This window comes from Symphalangus syndactylus, chromosome 19, assembly GCF_028878055.3.
Source record: "Symphalangus syndactylus isolate Jambi chromosome 19, NHGRI_mSymSyn1-v2.1_pri, whole genome shotgun sequence".
NCBI lineage: Eukaryota > Metazoa > Chordata > Mammalia > Primates > Hylobatidae > Symphalangus > Symphalangus syndactylus.
Window position 1 is genome coordinate 86,634,612 of NC_072434.2, and position 20,886 is coordinate 86,655,497.

At 39.2% G+C, this 20,886-nt stretch overlaps 1 protein-coding gene across 5 annotated transcripts in view; it reads right to left on the reverse strand.

Annotated features, from left to right (window-relative positions):
* The window catches only part of PLD5 (phospholipase D family member 5), a 438,248-nt gene that overhangs the window by 185,416 nt on the left and 231,946 nt on the right, over window positions 1–20,886 (reverse strand). For 4 of the 5 annotated variants that reach the window (XM_055233749.1, XM_055233751.2, XM_055233752.2 and 1 more), the window contains one exon: window positions 4,854–4,965. In XM_055233749.1, coding sequence (XP_055089724.1) covers window positions 4,854–4,965 — 112 coding nt within the window. Of the gene's footprint in view, window positions 1–4,853; window positions 4,966–20,886 lie in introns of those variants that run through there. The other variant, XM_055233760.1, reaches the window with a different exon arrangement.

Here is a 20,886-nt window from a genome sequence, read left to right on the forward strand (position 1 = left end):
AGGATTACATTTCTAAATAGGCCACCGTACAGAGTAGACTGCAGTAGAAATCAGAAAAGCTTTTGGACAGAAAAATGATTTAGAAATTTATGTCATATTAAAAATAGATGCAGCTAAAGCAGTAGTAAGAGGAAATATTGTAGCTTTGCTATAGGCATGAAGTAAGAGATTCAATATTGTCAATGCCCATTTTCACCAAGTTTATCTACAGAGTCAGTGTAATTCTAACACAATTTCAGTAGTCTTATGATAAGATGGTTCTAAAATTTATTTCAAAACCTGAAGGTCCAAGAATAACTAAGGCAGTTCTAAAAGTGAAAAACAAAGATGAAAGTTATACCATCTGTAACACATATTATAAAGGCAAAGTAAACAGTATGGCATTTGTCCTAGGATAAATAAGTAGACTAAGAAAACACAGTAAAGAATTCAGGCCGGGCACGCTGGCTCAAGCCTGTAATCCCAGCACTTTGAGAGGCCGAGGTGGGCAGATCACAAGGTCAGGAGATCGAGACCATCCTGGCTAACGTGGTAAAACCCCGTCTCTACTAAAAACACAAAAAATTAGCCGGGCGTGGTGGCGGGCGCCTGTAGTCCCAGCTACTCGGGAGGCTGAGGCAGAAGAATGGTGTGAACCTGGGAGGCAGAGCTTGCAGTGAGTGGAGATGGTGCCACTGCACTCCAGCCTGGACGAGAGTGCGAGACACCATCTCAAAAGAAAAAGAATTCAAAGACAGAACTAAAATACGGTCACCTAATTTTTAACAATGATGCCTCGAACATGCAGTGAAGAAACTTTTTTAAATAAACGACCCTCCATTAAGTATAAAAATGAACCTTTACTGCTACTTCATATCATAAGCAGAAATAAAGCCCAAACTTAACACAGACTTAAATCTGAACAGCAAAATAATATAGTATCCAGAATACAACAAAGAAAATCTCCATGACCTTATAATGATAAATAGTTTTTATACAGGATGCAGTAAGCATCAACAATAAAGGAGCAATTAATAAATCAGATTTCATTAAAACTAAGAATTTCCATTTATGTAAACACATCATTGGAAGAATGAAAAGACAAGCCTCAAATGGATGAAGATACATGAAATACATATATGCAACAAAGGATTCAAATCTAGCCTAATAATCAATAGGAATGGGCCAATTAAAACAAACAACAATAACGCTGGGCAAAATACTTGGAGAGGTACCTTCTCCAAGAGAATATGGAAATGGTCGATAAGCATATGAGAAGATGCTCAATATAATTAGCCATCAGAGAAATGAATATTAAAGATACAACATGATACATATCCACCAGAATGGCTAAAATAAAAAAAAAAAAAAACAAGGTGCCAAATTTTGCAAGGATGTGGAGCAAACAGAACATTAACATAGTGCTTGTGAGAATGTAAATTGGTACAACCACTTAGAAAACTGATTGGCAATATCTACTGAAATTGAACACATATATAGCCTATTATGTCAGCAATCCCAATCCCTAGTACATACTGAACAGAAACGTGTATGTGTAGGCATCTGAAAGACATGTACAAGAATGCTCATAGCAGCATTATATATAATAACCCAAACTAGGGAAAACCCAAACATCTACTATCAGTAGAACAGACCCATTGTATTACATTCATACAATGGAATACTATACAACAATGTAAAATAAACCACTGCTATATCTAACATGTACTGGTATTATAAACATAAAACTGAGCCAAAGAATCCAGACATAGAATTCTGTGATTCTATTTATATAAAGCTCAAAGAAAGACAAAGGTAATCTATGGTAGAGGTCGAAACAGTGGTTCCCTCTGCGGAGGGCACTGACTGCAAGGGGGATTGAGAAGGCTTTCTGAGATGTCTGCAACGTCCTACATCTTGATCTGTGAAGGTGTTATGTGGGTGTGTTTACTTTGTGCAATTCATTGAGCTATATATTTAATACTTGTGCTTTTTATTGTATGCATATTCCTCAGGCATCCTCACACCTGCGTGCAGTTTGGGTGAACATGTAAGGTGATAATAACCACGTGGTGGAAGATCTCTTTGGTAGCTGTGTGGAAGATCACATGGTGAAAGAGGAAGGGTGACCAAGGCTTGAGCAAAGTATTAACAGACCTGAAATAAGGCAGGGGGGGTGAGGAGGAAATGTGGTATCTAGAAGAAAGACAGAGGGGGTAATGTCTATAGACTGTGGCTCCTTAGATGTGGCGTATGAGAGTGTGGAGTTGAGCTTCTAACCTGAGTGACTGAGCAGATGGAAATTGAGGTATAGGGACAGATGCTGTGTTGGTGCAGGGAAGGAAAGAAAGCATGTGAGCTGAGTCAACATGTTGCATTTGAGATGTTTATATGAGGGATACAGGTGGAGATGATTAGGAAGTGAAATTAAGAAAGCTGATTAATAAAACCCATTTTGAATTTACAGGGACCCTTGTGTAAAATTAAATCCGTCCCTGGGTGCAAGGACTTCATGAGGGCCAGGTTTCAGAAGCACCTCACCTCCAAGCCACAGTTTGAGACCATGGAGAGATGGTTTATCTTTCTGACTTCTGAGTCAAGGAGAGAGGCAAAGCATGGGGAGCAAAAGGAACCGGAATGACATGCACACCACCCATCAGAGGGGTCTTGGCCAGCTGTCTCACTTCTCCAGCCTGCCTGGCCTTTTCTGGGTCTACTTACACCTGCACTAAATCGTCATCATTTATCGGGAAGCCCTACTTTTATTCTTTTTCACCATATATTTGATTAGTTTCTATATTCAGTAACTCTTGCGGCTGAAATTGCTCATGGCTCATTTTATGTTTACCTATTTTTTGTGTGTGGGATATTTCCGGAAAAAACTTTCTAGAATTTTGCTAAAAGACTAGAATCCCTTCCCCCCAAAAAGATAACCCTTGAGCAAGATATTCAATCACAGATTTAAAATAGTCTTATAAAAATTATTTCTAAAATGCACTGTTATCATTTAATATATGTCTACCAAAGGATGAGAGTAGAGAAATACAATAACAGTATTCGAAAGATTTATACACGTTCTACATACAGTATACACATCATGTGCATCTCTAGGAGCCAGGGAGGCCTACTATCGCTACCTAGAAAATAGCTATGAGAAATTAGGGTCCTGTTTAGTGCTTTACTCCTGTGAAGGAAAATCATTTGTTTTCATGTTTTGATAAGAAGTCTTATTATATATCAACAGAACCTAAGTTGTAGTAGTATCTACATATGCTTGGAAATTCAAACACTTCTTTTTCTGTGTTTCTTTTTCTGAGATGCAATTACTATAATGAAATTTTAACGTATAGTTCACAATAGAAATGTAAACCAGGCCTTTATTCGTGCATTTGTCAATCGCCACTTGCTGTTTACAGTAGCAAATATTCAACAACTCCAAAGAAAATCTGTTAGGCTTCCTAGTATCCCCAAGTTTTAACTTTCGGTTGAGTTTACAAGATTTAGCATGGGCTATGGCCAGAAAGAGAGCTGTGGATGTCTCGGGCTCCCTCCTTCTCTTCCTAACACATCGGCTTTTTATTCTGCCAGGATAATCAAACCCAAAGAGACGCTAGTAAACTCCAGAAGGAAAAGCATCTGCAAATACAGGACCTCGGTTAACCAAAAGTAATCAGTTCCTCAGAAAAAAAGTGTTGTCTAACAAATTATCAGATAGTAAGAACCCAATTTTACGTTTTTAAAAAATAGGAAAAGTAAGAATACATTTCTAAGCCACGTTGATTGTATCTGTCAATCCACTGAACTAGGCACTTACAAGTTTTTCAAAGACATCCTGCTGCACCCAAGTAGCACAGCATAGCTTTTCAAACATACGACTATCTCATGTTTTATTTTCCTGTGCGTAGAAAACATGTGCATGGCCAAGCTTATGTCTTCTATGTGGTTATGACTTTCAATATGCTTTATCACTTCCAGTTTTTCTTCTTCAGGAGGAAGGGCCACTGGGGCTCACTTATTTGATTTTCTGTTCCGTTTTTAGAAGGAATTGCCACTTAAAAATGTGGGGAAGATGACAAGCAAAAAATGCACAGTATGTTCAAACAGCACAAACATGAGCTGTAACACCATCAGGTGGAAGATGAATGACTCACTGAGGTCAGTGCCCTGTCCTCTTCCAGGGACACCTGGCAGCTTGAACATTTTCGCTGGCTCAAACATGCCTTTTCATTTTAGAGGCTTTATTTGGATAATAAATTCCAGGTAACGATTTTTACAAAACAGTAAAAACTATTTGGACGTGAGAGCTCAATTCGGTTGAGATTACAGCAAAATAAAGTTATTTTGGAATTATTTTCAGTCTTCATGAGATTGTGAGAAAAATTGCAAAGTGGCTATATAAATGGTGTTCTCCTGTGGAATTGTCTTAAAACTCATGAGTCAGGCAATGTTCCATAGACTCCAGGACCTGACTATATTATTTGTTAAATATATAGCATGAAAAGGATTTTCATTTGGCCGGCAAGAGAAAAGTAGAGATCCAGTGTCTATTCTGATGAGAAGTGGTTCTTCTCTGTAATCACACCGTTGAAGTGTTCAGAAAGGGAAAGATTCTTCTTTCTAGTTAATCTTCATTTATTGACCAGTAGATTATTTTGCTTACACTAATATGCAACTGTTTTTTTTAAATCCCAATATATTAATTAGTTCCTCCACTTAAAAACTTTAATCGAGTTATTTCTCAAAGAAGATGTAAATGTACTATGTACTAAGTGAAATGTACTAACTCTAAAGAAATTACATATTATCTTAAGCGAAATTAAAGGTATCTTAACAGAACACCCAGTGGTAGAATAGCATATCAACCTTGGTCTTACCCTTTAATTTCAAGGCTTCTAATACCTTTGAATCAGCTGTTACATCACTCACTAGCTTGATTTCAATATTTTGTGAAGTCAGTTGGAGCAACTTTTCAAAAAGACGTTGACCCTGGAAAAAAATATTCAGAGACAAAGAAAGTCAGAAAGCCTAAATGTTTCCCAATTTAGACAGGTAAAAATAAACTCATTAAAATTAATCTATTCATTCAAATGTTAAAAAGTCAAGCATTTCAACAACTGGTATTCAGATTTATGAAATTCTTTCAGAAGAGTTTATATCAATAGAGTGGTAGCATGAACACAGATTGCACTTTTTGGGGGGTATTGTGCAATTAAACAATTATTGCAATAATAATTCCAATGCTACAATGCAAATCTACCCTTTTTCTGCTTTTGGAATCTGTTATCTACACAGGAAGAGGCAGCAAAGAAGATTAAGCAGTTGTGTTTTGACCCAAAGAGACCTAGACTCCAGCTGGTTTTCCAATTTACAAGCTGTTTCTTAGTCTCACTAACCTCTAGTTTCTTCCTCTGCAAAATGCAGATAATATTAGTGTTTACTTCAAAAGGTTTTCGTGAGATTAAAGAAGTTAACAATAAGGAAGCATCCTTTAAGTATTAGCTGTTAAGAGGGAAATTATGGTTACTAATCAGAGATATACCTGCATTCATGTTGTTTAAATGTATTTTAATGAATTCAACTAATGTTCTGCCTAAAAATAACTGAAATAAAAAACAAAACCAAAATTAAAGTTTTTCAGCCAGGCATGGTGGTTCATGCTTCTAATCCCAGAACTTTGGGAGGCTGAGGCAGATGGATCACTTGAGGCCCAGCCTGGCCAACCTGGTGAAACCCTGTCTCTACTAAAAATAGAAAAATTAGCTGGGCATGGTGGTGTGTACTTTTAGTCCTAGCTACTCAGGAGGCTGAGGCAGGAGAATTGTTTGAACCTGGGAGGCAGAGGTTACAGTGAACCAAGGTTGCACCAGAGCACTCCAGCCTGGGCGACAGAGCAAGACTCCATCTCAACAAACAAACAAATAAATGAAAGTTTTATTTATAGGATTTTCAAAAGCATATAATTTTTAGAGTAAGTTTTAATCTCAGGCAGACTGAATAACAGTAGGTCCACAGTCATCACATTATCTCAGGTCATTGGATTGCACCATTATCCTATTTATCATCCTTTGTATGTTTTAATAGACTCCCGTCTGTCTCCTTATCATAAAAGGAAAATGGTCTTCTTGTATTGATTTTTTAGCTTTTTGCTGTTGGGTCACAAACTCAAATGCCTTCAGGAGCTAAACAGAGAATAAGGCTTTGGTCTTAATGGCCCCACAGTGGCAAGGTCTTATCTTGCTCTGGTAAGAATGGACTGTGGATAATGATATGGAATGGGTTTGGTGACTGGAAAGACAGAATGGTAGAAATGTGGAGGCAGAGTGGTGATTCCTGCAATTCAGCCTTAGAAAAGAGAGAAGCTGGCCAGGTGTGTAGCCTCACACCTATAATCTCACCACTTTGAGAGGCTGAGGTGGGCACAACACCTGAGGTTAGGAGTTTGAGACCAGCCTGGTCAACATGGGGAACCCAGTCTCTACTAAAAACACAAAAATTAGCTGGGCATGGTGGTGGGTGCCTGTAATCCCAGCTACCCTGGAGGCTGAGGCAGGAGAATCACTGGAACCTGGGAGGTGGAGGTTACAGTGAGCTGAGATCGCGCCATGCACTCCAGCCTGGGCGACAGAGTGAGACTCCATCAAAAAAATAAATAAATAAACAACAAAAAAAAAGAGAGAAAAGAGAGAAAGGAAAGGAAAGGGAAAGGGAAAAGGAAAAGGAAAGGGAAAGGGAGAAGCTGAAGATCAAGACCCTGAAGCTTTAGGGTGTTAGGAGGAAGAAGCTGGTGTGCCAGTGCTGTGGTCACAGCTGACAGCAGCAGGAGTATCTGGCACATCCAGCTGTGCCTTAGCCTGGAGCTGGCTGGCATAGCCATTGTTCCATAACCCCTGGGCGTTGGAGGACAGAGTGGAAGTTGCACCATCGCACCTGTGCCATGCATGGAGGCTTCCTTTTAGTTTAAACAAGTGTAGAAATAGAAGTTGCTCAAAGTGGAGCTCATCGAAAGCGATTAAATTTCTCTGTACTCCAAAAGCCTGGAGGAAGCCTCATCACAAACCAGGTATTCTGGCATGGTATGTTGAGTGCATCAGACAGTTATTAACTCCTTATTTAAAAAAGAGCCAGAGGCCGAGCTTATCCTTGTAATCCCAGTGCTCTGGGAGGCCAAGGTGGAAGAATCACTTGAGCCCAGGAGTTCGAGACCAGCCTGGGCAATATCGGGAGACCTTGTCTCTACAAAAAGTTTAAAAAAATAGCCAGGCATGATGGTGCACGCCTGTAGTCCCTGCTACTCAGGAAAATGAGGTTGTGCTTGAGCCTGGGAGTTTGAGGATGCAGTGAGCCGTGGGTGTGCCACTGCACTCCAGCCTGGGCAACACAGCTAGACCCCATCTCCAAAAATTAAAAAAAAAAAAAAAAGAGGCAGAAGGGGAGAGGGAGGGTAAGAGAAAGAGGCAACCAGAGAGACAGAGAAGGACAGGAAAGAAAAAAACAGGTGCTGATTTGCGGATATTAGTGCCTATGTAAATTTTAAATGTACTGTGTAGAGGTAGGGCTTAGATGGTGAGCAGCTCAGGTATGGGATGTGAGGGAGAATACACGTCAAGGGGCTTTGTGGTTCTTCCTCAGACAGAGTTGACACCAATACTACTTCCTTGTCAGCTTTGGCACTCCTCCAAGGAGTCCATTCTACTCTTACTCTATTGAAGGTCTGGTGATGTCTGCATGACCCAGATTTCCAGAACCTAGACTCATGGTCATCACATGTTCACGTAAGTTGTTTGTATTTTTCCTTTTCACACAAACACACACTTTGTGTGTTCTGTAAGGCCCCACGGTCAGTGGGCCAGTATTTTTTGGCAAATTCATTTTTTTTTTAGATAACAGAATATATTTGGAACCAATGAAACATTCAAGAGACCATCTAACTTAACTGTATTTCTGGCTCTGTGCCTTAAATTGATTTCCACTGTGTTATTTTTGTGGGACTTAAAGACAACCAGAACTCTCACACATGAATGAAAATAGAAATTCCAAAATCTACAGATACTGGCAGACTGTCATTAAATAAAGCTTATTTTTACTTTTAGTATGTGCTGATTACTTACACCAAGGAATCCCACAATTTTTAATTATAGTGCTCACTGTAATGATCTTGGGCTTGGGTAGAGTTTCTATACTTAGGCTTGAGGTAGAATTTCTATTTAATCATCTTCAGTGTGTTATCTCCCCATACAATAATTTTTGTGAAGACATTCAAAATGTAATCATTTCCAAAGGTATTAAACCCGACTCTATGCAGAGATCTGCAGTAAGGCCTCCTAATGCTTTCTGAGTTATATTCACTCATTTTTTTTTAATTTTAATTTTAATTTTTGAGACGGAGTCTCGCTCTGTCGCCCAGGCTGGGGTGCAGTGATGTGATCTCAGCTCACTGCAACCTCCGCCTCCTGAGTTAAAGTGATTCTCTTGCCTCAGCTTCCCATGTAGCTGGGACTATAGGCACCTGCCATCACGCCTGACTAATTTTTGTATTTTTAGTAGAGATAGGGTTTCACCATGTTGGCCAGACTGGTCTTGAACTCCTGACTTCAGGTGATCCACCCCCCTCGGCCTCCCAAAGTTCTGGGATTATAGGCAAGAGCCACTGTGCCTGGCCTCACACATCATTTTTTTAAATAAGAAATAACAAAAGCCCCTTGGCTTTTAAACATCACCAATATAAAACCTTGCCCTTTCTAGTAAAGAACATTAGCCAACATTTCAGAGTTAGATAAATTATCTCAAAGACCATCAGTGTCTCAGGAACGCTGACCTATTTTAGACCAATTTGTAAATGAAGTCTGTAAAAACCTTATGATGTACAGTAGAGTCGTATGCAGGAAGCTGTACCCCCAAAATGGAGACCCAGCTCAGCCCCTTTGTAACTTTGAAGAGGATGCTTAATGTAGGAAACCCTTCAATCCTGTAGGGGAGGAAATAAACCTGTTTCTCTACCCTCCTAGGTTCAATGGCTGGGCCCAGGAATCAAACTGATGAAAAACTATCAAGAGAGAACCAACAACATTTTAATTATGTACACACAAAGTTTTAATTACATGCATACAAGGGAATCCAGCAAAGAAACAAGACTCAAGGAGGTGGCCAGATGATTGAGGTTTATAGACTATCTTTGGCTAAGCAAAGGAAAATGAGTTTGGGGCTTCTGGGTGGGGAAGGCAAGTTATAAGAAGGTGAGGATAGGTATGGTAAGTAAAGTTTGTCCTGTTATACAGGTAAGAGCCTCTCAGGTGATGACAGCTGTCTCCAGGAGTCACTCTCCTCCTGGTACGGAGCCCATCATTTTTATGCAGTTAGAGAAAGGTAAAAAAAAAACCCTTCCTGCACTGCCGGTTCTCAATTCCCCATAGCTCAAAATAATCCATACGCCAAAGGGGTCTATTTTGAGGTGGCATCTTCTGGTACCTTTCAACCCCAAAAGACTGGTAGGTCATAAATACTCCTTGCTTCTGTTGACCCAAAACAGCTGGGAGAGAGGATGAAATGCCCAAATACAATATGAAGGAAATAAGCAAAAACACCAAAGAGAAACCTAAAGTCATGTCAGAGAAACTTAATTCTGAGGCTTATGTAGACTCTAGTGCCGGCTTTCAAGCTTGTTTTAGCAGTTGAACTCTCAGTGCAAATAAAAAGGTAAGCGAAACCTCTCCAATCCTTTCCTTCCCTCCCGTACAGAATCCGCAGGGCTCCACAAAACACAGATGGAAAAACCACTGAATTTTACTCCCCATGATAATGAAAACCTTCGGGATACTGAGATTTCCTACAAACTGAGAAGGCCGTAGCTGGGAGACCACTTAGATCAATAATCGGCCAATCTCTTCATCTTACAAACGAGGACACAGAGGTACAAGATACTGAGTGACATGCTGATGACCACATGGCTTGCTAGTGGCAAAGTCAGGCCTAGAACATACATCTCTCTTCCTGATGCAACACAGTTCTCCCTGAATGATCATTTTGTTATGTTAAAGTCGGAAAGGAAGGGGTATTCTTAAAGAAAGTTACTCCCCAGTCTCTCCCACTCTTTCCATTCCCCGCTACGGTCTAACAGACTCTCCCAAGCCAAGCAGTGCTGGGGCTGAGGGACACTCAATTACCAGCAGACTCAGGTTCTGGGGAGTCCAGAGGCCTGCAGAACAATTCTTAGCCCTACATGAGTGTTCCAGAGTTGCCTGTTCTCCAAAAGGCGGTGCAGGAGCCAAGGCCACCTCCCTAAACCCGAGGCTGGGTATATGAAGGGAGAGGCCTCCTTTGGTTGCCCCAGTGGGGAACTAGTAAACCATTCAATGCTACATCTTCAGTCTTTACCTTACTTCACCTGAAGGGTGGAAGCCACTAATAATCTGATAAAGTTAAATATCAACACATTTAAAGAGAACCAATAGCAAGAAGGAAGATGCTTAATACAATGGGCAGCTGGTGATACAGGCTCCTGGAGAAGATGGAAGTTAGAACTAAAACATAATATGTGCACTCAAGGATGGTCAAGTGTGTCTGGTACTAACACTCGACAATTTTAGAACTAACTTAGAGGATTAATTAAAGAACCATATGGCCATTGTTGAAGCCTGAATTAGTGGCCTGAAGATCAAATGCAATAGAAATATCTCAAAGTACACATGTGCATGTACACACACACACACACAAACACACACACACAGAGAGAGAGAGAGAGAGAAACATAAGGGGAATCAGGGGAAAAGGCTGATATATAAATAGAGGAGATATAGCATGTGGCTCATAGGCATACAAAAAAGATTAGGTTTGCAAATAATACCAAAATTAAAAAAAATGATCCAAGTTGAGGAAAGAACTAAATCTTTAAGCTGAAAAGGTACCTGAAGGTGAAGGCAAATTTGATGTAGAAAAAAACATAGAGCTATATTCTGTAAAATTACTTAACATCGAGGAGAAAGACCAACCTCTCGCCAAAAAAGAAGTTACCCATCAAGGAAAATGAATCAGATAGACCGGCAGAGATCTAACCAGCTGCAAGTACGTGGTTGTATAGCCTATGGAAGACAAAGACTGAGGCCCAAGAATCCTTTACACACTCAAGAATGTTACCTGCCAGGGTGAAAGAAATATTTGTAGATATAAACAGACTTAGAGACTATCTTGTCTATTTAACCCATATGGGGAACATATTCATATTTAAAGAAAAACTGTAACCAAACAGCAAATAACACTGAACACCATTAAAGAAGATGAGGGGAGAAGACATAAGTGAGGAACAATATGATATGTACACGTGTTTCATGCACTAAATGTGGGTTTTTGAAATGGAAGTCACACATTACAGGGGAAGGTCTACTGAGAATCAATTACGTGCATTCTCAATGGGAGCGATATTGCCCCAAAGGGACTGAAATAGTGTTACTCTTTCGATGACTAACACACAGATATACATAGAACACATATGCAGTATATCTGTGATATTATAACATCATGGGAGGCAGTATTAAGAAAAAAATATATTAGAAGGCTCCTCAGGAAGATAGTAACAAAAAACAGGTTGAGAAATGCTGATCTACAATCAACAGGATAAACAATCTCAGTAAAAGTTATACTAAAAATGGAGGTGGGCTTTAAGGTATTAGATGGGAAAAAGTGGGTCATTTTTATGAAATGACACAATTTATGCTGCTTTGAGAGCTGTAAACTGAGATGTACCAAAGAGCATGGCAACTAAATATATAAAGCAAAAATTGATAGAAATGCAATTAATACACTATCACAATGTAATACTTCAAAATATATTTCTCAAAATTGGGCAGATCGGATAGAAAACAAGTAAGAATATATAAAAATTACATATTATCAATAAACTTGATTATATGTATACTTTTATATACTTCTCACTCTATATATCAAATCCCCTCAAAACAATTTTTGTTTGTGGAACATTTACAAAAATCTGTCTTGTAACTGCCATTAAGAAGCCTGAAGAAAACTTATAATGAGATATTCTATAGGCTTCATTCTCTGCTCACAATCTAAGAAAATTAGTAACAAATCATTTACATGTTTTGTGAGTATAAAACAAATCTTACCTATTTGGGAATTTAAAACTCACTCTTAGATTATCCTTATACCAAAGAAGAAAAGTAAATGTATGCCTTCTCTAGAAAGCTATGAATAGGGGGGTACCTCATAGCAAAACCATGAAAGGAGGCAATATCTGGTGTGGAAGAGAAATTTATAACCATAAATACCTTCAGTATTATTTTTAAAATACTATAAAATCATATTCATCATATTAACATGGTAGAGGCATAAGAATGTATAAATATAGAAGGGAACTTAATAGATAATCCAGAAATGGTATGGTATGCACAAGATTTTTTCTTTGTTTTGTTTTCTTTTTTAATTTTTAAGTTCTGGGATACATGTGCAGAACGTGTAGGTTTGTTACATAGGTATACATGTGCCATGGTGGTTTGCTGCACCTATCAACCCATCATCTGGGTTTTAAGGCCCGCATGCATTAGATATTTGTCCTAATGCTCTCCCTCCCCTTGCCCCCCATCCCCCAACAGGCCCTGGCATGTGATGTTCCCCTCCCTGTGTCCATGTGTTCTCATTGTTCAACTCCCACTTATGAATGAGAACACGTGGTGTTTGGTTTTCTGTTCCTGTGATAGTTTGCTGAGAATGATGGCATCTAGCTTCATCCATGTCCCTGCAAAGGACATGAACTCATTCTTTTTTATGGCTGCATAGTATTCCATGATGTCTATGTGCCATATTTTCTTTATCCAGTCTGTCATTGATGGGCATTTGGGTTGGTTCCAAGTCTTTGCTATTGTAAATAGAGGCACAAGATTTTTATCAATAAAAAGACACTATTGTAATTCAGTTCGAAAAAGTTAAAAAGGTTTAATCTGGCACATATGAAGGGACCTCTATATTATATTACAAAGAAAAATGTGTTTCCAGTCAGAATTAGTACACACTAAACATACAGACATAAGTACTTTCAAAAACATCTAGGCAATGACATGTACTGTCTTGGAATGGGGGAACCTTAATCAGGCTGTTAGCAGGCTAAATAATGGCTCCCCAAAGATAAGGCATCTGAATCTCTGCAACCTGTCAGTGTTACCTTATTTGGAAATAGGGTCTTTGCAGATATTATGAAATTAAGGATCTTATGATGGGGGATTATCCCGGATTATCTGAGGATAATCCTAAATACAATAATACAATCACAAGTGTACTTATAAGAGATGGGCAAAAGGGGATTTGACACAACTAGAGGAGGAGGCACTGTGAAGATGGAGGAGGGAGAGATTGGAAGATGCTGGCCTTGAAGGCTGGAAGGTGCAGCAGCAAGCCAAGGAATGCCAGAAGCCACCAGAAGCTGGGAGAGACCAGGAATGCTGGCAGGCTCTGGAGCCGCTAGAGGGAGCATCACCCTCTGACACCTTGGTTTTGATCCGGGGAAACCGATTTCAGGCTTCCTACCTCCAGGTCTGTAAGAAAATAAATTTCTGTTTCTTAAACCAAAAAGTCTATGGTAATTTGTTACAGTAGCCACAGGAAATGAATATACAAACCAGCTATATAAAAGTAATAAAAGAGAATACAGACATATAGAAGTATAACATATTTAAATAAATTATACTGCAAGAGATACTACAAAGTTAATAAAAAAATCTGGAATAAATATTTGCTATGCAAATGAGAGATGAAGGGATAATAGCTGTACTCTACAAAATGTGTTAAAAATTGGCTGGGTGCAGTGCTTACACCTGTAATCCCAGTGCTTTGGAAGGCCATGTGGGAGGATCACTTGAGGCCAGGAGTTTGAGACCAGCCTGGATGACATAGTGAGGCTCTGTTTCTATCAAACAAAAATAATAAAAGGCCTAAAGCCCAATAAAATGCAGGCAAAGTATGAGAATAGTCAATGATTAAGAAAAGCAAGCCTTGGCCAGGCGCGGTGGCTCACGCCTGTAATCCCAGCACTTTGGGAGGCTGAGGCGGGTGGATCACAAGGTCAGGAGATCGAGACCATCCTGGCTAACATGGTGAAAACCCATCTCTACTAAAAATACAAAAAAATTAGCCAGGCGTGGTGGCGGGTGCCTGTAGTCCCAGTCACTCAGGAGGCTGAGGTAGGAGAATGGCGTGAACCCGGGAAGCGGAGGTTGCAGTGAGCTGAGATCGCGCCACTGCACTCCAGCCTGGGTGACAGAGTGAGGCTCAGTCTCAGGAAAAAAAAAAAAGAAAAGAAAAGAAAGCCTCTATGGCCAACAGACACAGAAAGATGCTTTATGTAATCAAGGCAGCTCAAAGCAGTGCATTAAAGAGACCTCTCTTTGTATTCAAAGAGACTGAAAAACATTTAGGAGTGTCAACACTTCCTCTTGTCAGAGATTTGGGGAAACGATACTCTTGACATATTGGCTTTCTTCCATCCAGGAATCCTACGCCTAGAAACCTATCCCAGAGAAACATAAGCGCCCAATTGCAGAAGACTTTATCTTGGATATACCATTATCCTACTTACACATACATATATATGTGTGTGGGTATATGTGCACATAAAGTTTAAATCAAAATTAAAAAGGAAATATAACTGATTAAACATATTAAACATTTGATGCTACACTCATAAGAAAATAAGATTTAGGATTTAAGTCAAAGTGTTCTTTTGAAGCAATACACTAGCCTTGATTTTTTTTTAAATTTATGACCTAAGAGGAAAGATCATATGATATATGAATATATATATTCATATACATATATATATGAATCTTCTTTGGGCTTAATTCATTAGTTTATTTAATCAATTAGTTAAATTTGCTGTAAGATTGATATTTATTTACTTATATTACTTATATTTATTTACTTATATCTTACTTAATTTTTAGTTTGTAGGATATACAAAGTTTGCCACAGATATAAGCATGAATGTTATTTCCTTGTATATTTGTCAGTGTCAACCTTTATTCTCAAATGCCCTTGGATAAAGAGACGTGACTTTTAGGCCAGTTCATTCAAAGCATTTATTTACCGGTTGCTTCCCATGTGTCAGTGACCTGAAAGTACTAGCGATATTCAAGGAGAATATGTAGATGACACATAAGCAAATACAGCCCAATATCCCCAATTCCAGGATGGAGGAAGACAGAGCAAGGGAAAAGCATAGCAGGGCATCAATAACCCAGCATAAGGCCTCAGGGACAGTTCCCCAAAGAGAGGTATAAAAATATTTAAAAACATCAGCTGGGCATGGTGGCACAGACCTATAGTTCCAGCTACTTGAGAGGTTGAGGCAGGATTGCTTGAACCCAGGAGGATAAAGCTGAAGGTGAGCTTATGATTGTGCCACTGCTCTCCAGCCTGGGCAACAAAGCAAGACCTTGTCCCAAATTTATATATATAGATGAATATTTAAATACATATTATTTAACATTATATAAATTATATATACATATTATATATTTGTATATATGATATGTATACATACACAAATTTTATATATGCATATATATAAATTATATATACATATTATATATTTGTATATATACATTTGTATATATATGCAAATTATATATATACGACTATTTATAAATTGGAAGGAATCCAGGTAGTGTTTATGAGATAACACAGTGATGAACCTGCTGATTAAGCTTGGAGCTTGAGAGAGAGAGGGGAATTGGAGTGGTGGCCAGAGTATGCAAATAGCTCTAAGGATGTGCCAGGAGAAATATGGAATTCCTTATCCCAAACCCAGAAGATAGTGGAGCAGAGCTCAACATCTCCTCACAGATGTCCCAATGGATCAATCAGAGCTTTAGGAGTTCAGTGCCACAGACCCAGCACCTTGATTGACAGTACTCATTTTTTGGCAATGAGCCACAAGGAATATCTGCTTGAAACCAGCAGAGGGTATCTGGCGTGGAGGCATGCAGGCTGCCTGTCCATTCATCATAACAGGCTCCATCTCATTAGACGATTTAATGGGTCTGAACAGTTCATCATCAAGGCCTTGCTTAATGATGGTTATCTCAATTATGCACCCTGTGGGTATAAACATAGCCATCCCTGTCAGGGACAGATGAAGAGAGATGAATATGCTCATCATGCCAATCACAGGTCAGGAAATAGCAAGAGATTAATATCAGAAGCAGGAGGTTGGTAACCAGGCCCTCGGCAGCTGGAATCCTACAGTAGCTGAAAATTACCCGTGGGGTTGCTGGAGCGTCCACTCTGGCTGCAGAGGGGACAGACAACATTATCTTGGTACTGCCGTTCAGCAGCATCTGGAAGAGCACCATATCCACAGCTTGGCATCATTGCTTTGCTCCAGAGGAAAGAGGGGAGATCAAGGCAAGAAAGGAACACCAGGATGTGCCAAACATCCCCAACACTTCCACAATGACTTATTCCAAGTGGGAAGAGGACCCCACGCAGAACAGACAGAGAATTCCTTCAAAACCTCACTGCAGTGAGATTCCAGCATCCCCAGGGAAAAGCCATGAGAACTTGCCACATGCTCCCTAAATATTCCATGGTCTTAACAAGGCAGCTCAGATACCCTATCCTTACATTTTGAGAATTGATCTCGAGCAAATGGACAATAAGAAAGAAAATGCACAGATATTTACTGCAGCAGCTCATTCAGAAAAAGGGAGAAAAGATAAATGCTTAAATGTCCAATAGAGGGAAACAGTTATATTAACTTAACCTGGTAAATCTAGTACATTGTATGTTATGCAGCCAATTAAAATATGTTTACCAGTGTTTCTAATAAAATGGAAAGGTGCTTATGTTGTAATGTTAACTTCAAAATTAAGATATAATTCTTTAGGCCAGAGGCAGTGGCTCACACCTGTCATCCCAGCACTTTGGGAGGCTGACACAGAAGGATCACTTAAGGCCAGGAGATTGAGACCAGCCTGGCCAACACGGTGAAACCTCATCTCTACCAAAAATAGAAAAATTAGTCAGGCGTGGTGGCGCACACCTGTAATCTCAGCTACTTGGCAGGCTGAAGCAGGAGAATTGCTTGTACCTGGGAGATGGAGGTTGCAGCGAGCTGAGATCACGCCACTGCACTCCAGCCTGGGTGACAAGTGTGAGACCCTGTCTCAAAAACAAGCAAACAAACAAAAGATATAATTCTTTTTATGTAATAGGAGCCCATGTATACAAATTATGCATGAAATATCAAACTGTCAAAAACTTTTTTTTGTTGGTGGCCATTTGGAGGATTTGGTTTCTCTCTCATTTCTCCATAGTTTCCAAATTTTTGATCGTGAGAGGTTATTACTAATGATAAAGGAAAAAATCTGACCTATTCTATTTGAGTGAAAGTACCAAAAAAAAAAGGTCATAGAAAAATAGGAAAAACACAAATGAAGATACAGAGAAAAAATAAACAAGCATATAAGCAAACAAACTCAGAAAAGACAATCTTAAAGAAAGTAATACAAACAATTAGAAGGAATATCTTAGGTTCATGATTTATTCATGGCCATATGATTGGATTTAAAAGGAATCATAGAGAGGTTAAACTCTTACTAATGATAATGCTTATGATTTTATATTAGAATAATGATTTCCCATAGAAATATGTTGGAAAGCAAGCAAGAACATAATCAGGATTACTCAACAGATGGGGAAATGGCAGCATGAAGCAGCAGCAGGAACATACCAAGAAAAAATAGGACCCAAATCCACCAGAGCCTATGAGCTCTGCTAAACAGTTCAAAAGCAGAGGTAATCCCACATGAGCCAATTTGCTGGCAGCACCCCTCATTGTTGTTCTATTATTCTGTATCGTTATAAATGGTTTTTTGTTTGTCTGTCTCCCTCACCACACTTTGAGCTCTATGGAGATAGGGACCCTTGCTTATTTGATTTTCTATCCCCCGCAAATAGCACCGCACCTTGATACACGTTTGTTCAATAAAGACACATTTAACATCATTTTGTTGTCACATTTAAAATGGGAGGATGCTAATTAACAAATAAGCATTTGCTGAGTGTTGATTTTGTGGAGCAGGGAATAGATGCTACTTTGAAATAAAGGGGCACTCTTTCCATGAGGTTATGCTGTCTTTATGCTGACACTGTACCAGGAGTTCTACTGATATCATATGTAGCCTGGAGATGAGAAGGCTGAAGGTAATCTACTGTTTCAAACCAAAAATCACTGAGCTCCATTTTGTTACTGGTGGTGCGCTGGACAGTAACACCAGCAGGATAAATACAGCATGGGTCCTAGAGTCCAGGGCTATGCGGAATATTCAAGTACAAGCTGCTACTCATTTACATCACTATGGAGGGAACAATTGCAATCACAGGATTAATCTGAAACAGGCAAAGTTATGTTGACAAACCGGGGTAGGGACCAACCTGGCCTGATCTTGGAACCTATGAAAGTTGAACAATGTTTATTAGACTGGGATGGTTTAAAACAGTGATTCTCAATCCTGGGTGCCCAGTAAAATCCCCTCATCGTTTTTAAAAGTATTGAAGCCTGGGCCCCTCTCCAAATATTGCGACCTAACTGGTCTAGGATGGGCTTGGGCATAAGCATATTTTAAAATCTCCCCAGGTGACTCTGATCTGCAGCCACAGTTGAAAACCACCATATTGAGAGAGAAAAGTGGGCGTCTACCTGAAAAATGTGTATTTTTCGGTCTTTTTTTTTTTTTTTTTTTTTGAGACCGAGTCTTGCTCTGTCACCAGGCTGTAGTACAGTGGCACAATCTCGGCTCACTGTAATCTCCACCTCCCGGGTTCAAGTGATTCCCCTGCCTCAGCCTCCCAAGTACCTGGGACTACAGGTGCGTGCCACCACACCCGGCTAATTTTTTGTATTTTAGTAGAAATGGGGTTTAACCATGTTGGCCAGGATGGTCTTGACCTACTGACCTCGTGATCCACCTGCCTCCCAAAGTGCTGGGATTACAGGCGTGGGCCACAACGCCCGGCCTCTCCTTTCTTCACCTAAACCCTAGAAAGCAATTTGAATTTGTATTCTGTTTAGAATTTTCTATCTTAACCTCTTTTCATATAAGTTGAAATCTTGACAGACAGCTGAATATTATTCTTGTTGTAAGATTACATAGAGAGTCGTGTCCACTAAATTTGAAAGTAAATGTCCCGCATCGAAACAACAAAAATGAAAACCATAACTATCTTTTATAATCTCCATTCTTTATTGTTTTACAAATATTATCCAATCGAATTCACCAAGCAATCAAATGAGATAGGCATTATTATTATAATACCCATTTTATAGAGGGGCATAAATTTATAAATCAGAATTAATTTTAATGAATAGATGGGAACACTGAAGATCAGATGAGTTGTGACATTTGTTCAATGTGACCACGACTACTAAACTATTAGTCAATCAAATGAGATGAGTTATGACATCTGTTCAATGTGACCACAACTACTAAACTATTAGTCAATCAAATGTATTAATGACAAAGCCTACGATCTTTCCCCTATACTATATGGATCCGGAATAACACTGCAAATTTGTCTTTTCTATAAAACCAAGCGCTGAGAACTAAATATAAACAAAAGATGCAATTCTGAACTGCACCAAATAACAACAGAGAATTTGTATGTATCCTAATTATGCTTTCATTAATTTATACATGTTTTATTTTTCCCTATGTCCTCATTAAAAATAGACAAATTAGACGGTAGGAAGTTTGCATAATATAATAGAAATGTGTATAAGCCCTCAGGATCTACATCAAAACAAAAATGAAATGTGTGTTTTCCTGTTGCATCAGAATATCCTGCTTTCGCTGACTCCTTTACCCAACCTGCCACTTACCATAGGCTCAAAGAATTTCAATTATTTAAAGGATCCAGTCTTCACCAACTATGCCAATCTTTTTCCAGGCAAAATGAAAACTAGGAAATGCTATGATGTTATTTTCCTGGGTTAAAAAAATTGTTCAGAAATTTTAATTAAATATTTCATGCTCGGGCCACACGAGTATTAGACAGTTTTATCAGACTTTTACATGGGAGTGACATTGTCAAAAACAGGATTCTTCTGGGTTTCAGGCATAGCCCTGTGTTACAAAGTAGATGCTGACTGTTTGCATGATAAATGAACAAAGAGTCTCCTTCAGAAGACTTGAAGAAGGAATGGAGACTTGCCTAGGACTGCAGGGATGGGCAAGAAAGGACAAGTAGGCTTAGAGAGCCAGGGAAGATGGAGAATGGAAAAGATGGCGGAGCCTGGGAGCCAGAGGTGCTGGAGGCACGGGGCCATAGAGGACGCCACCAGGCTGTGGGCTTCCTCAGGACAGGTAAGAGGCATTAAGGGCCAAAACATGCAGTGGTTATAATAGACAATGTTAATAATATCATTAACAAATGAATCATAAGGATGGCTATGAAACAAGCATGACAAGAAAACGTTTTATAAGTTTGATGAAACAAAAGCCCTTGTCTGTTGGTTAAACTGCATTGATCAGATCAGTTAGGAAGAATATTGCAGAAAAGGAATGAGTGGGTTACCAGGTAGCGCCTGGAGACCTGAGTCAGACATGGATACAGCTGCCTGAATCACAATGGCAGGGTCATATGAATGTCGCCAGGTCATATGGGTCTTCAATATAGAACAAAACATCAATCAACAAAAATTAGGAGGGACTGTAGGTTCAAGAAGACCACATAATTTACTGTGTTTTCAAAATTCAAGATGTTACTTGTCCAGAGGGAGATATACACACACACACACGTGTGCAAATATAGAGTGCGGTTTTATTTTCTATTAAATGATAGTGTTCTAAGATCAAATATTTCACAGTCTTACCAGATAACTTTGCTAGACAGTGCTTGGTCATAAGT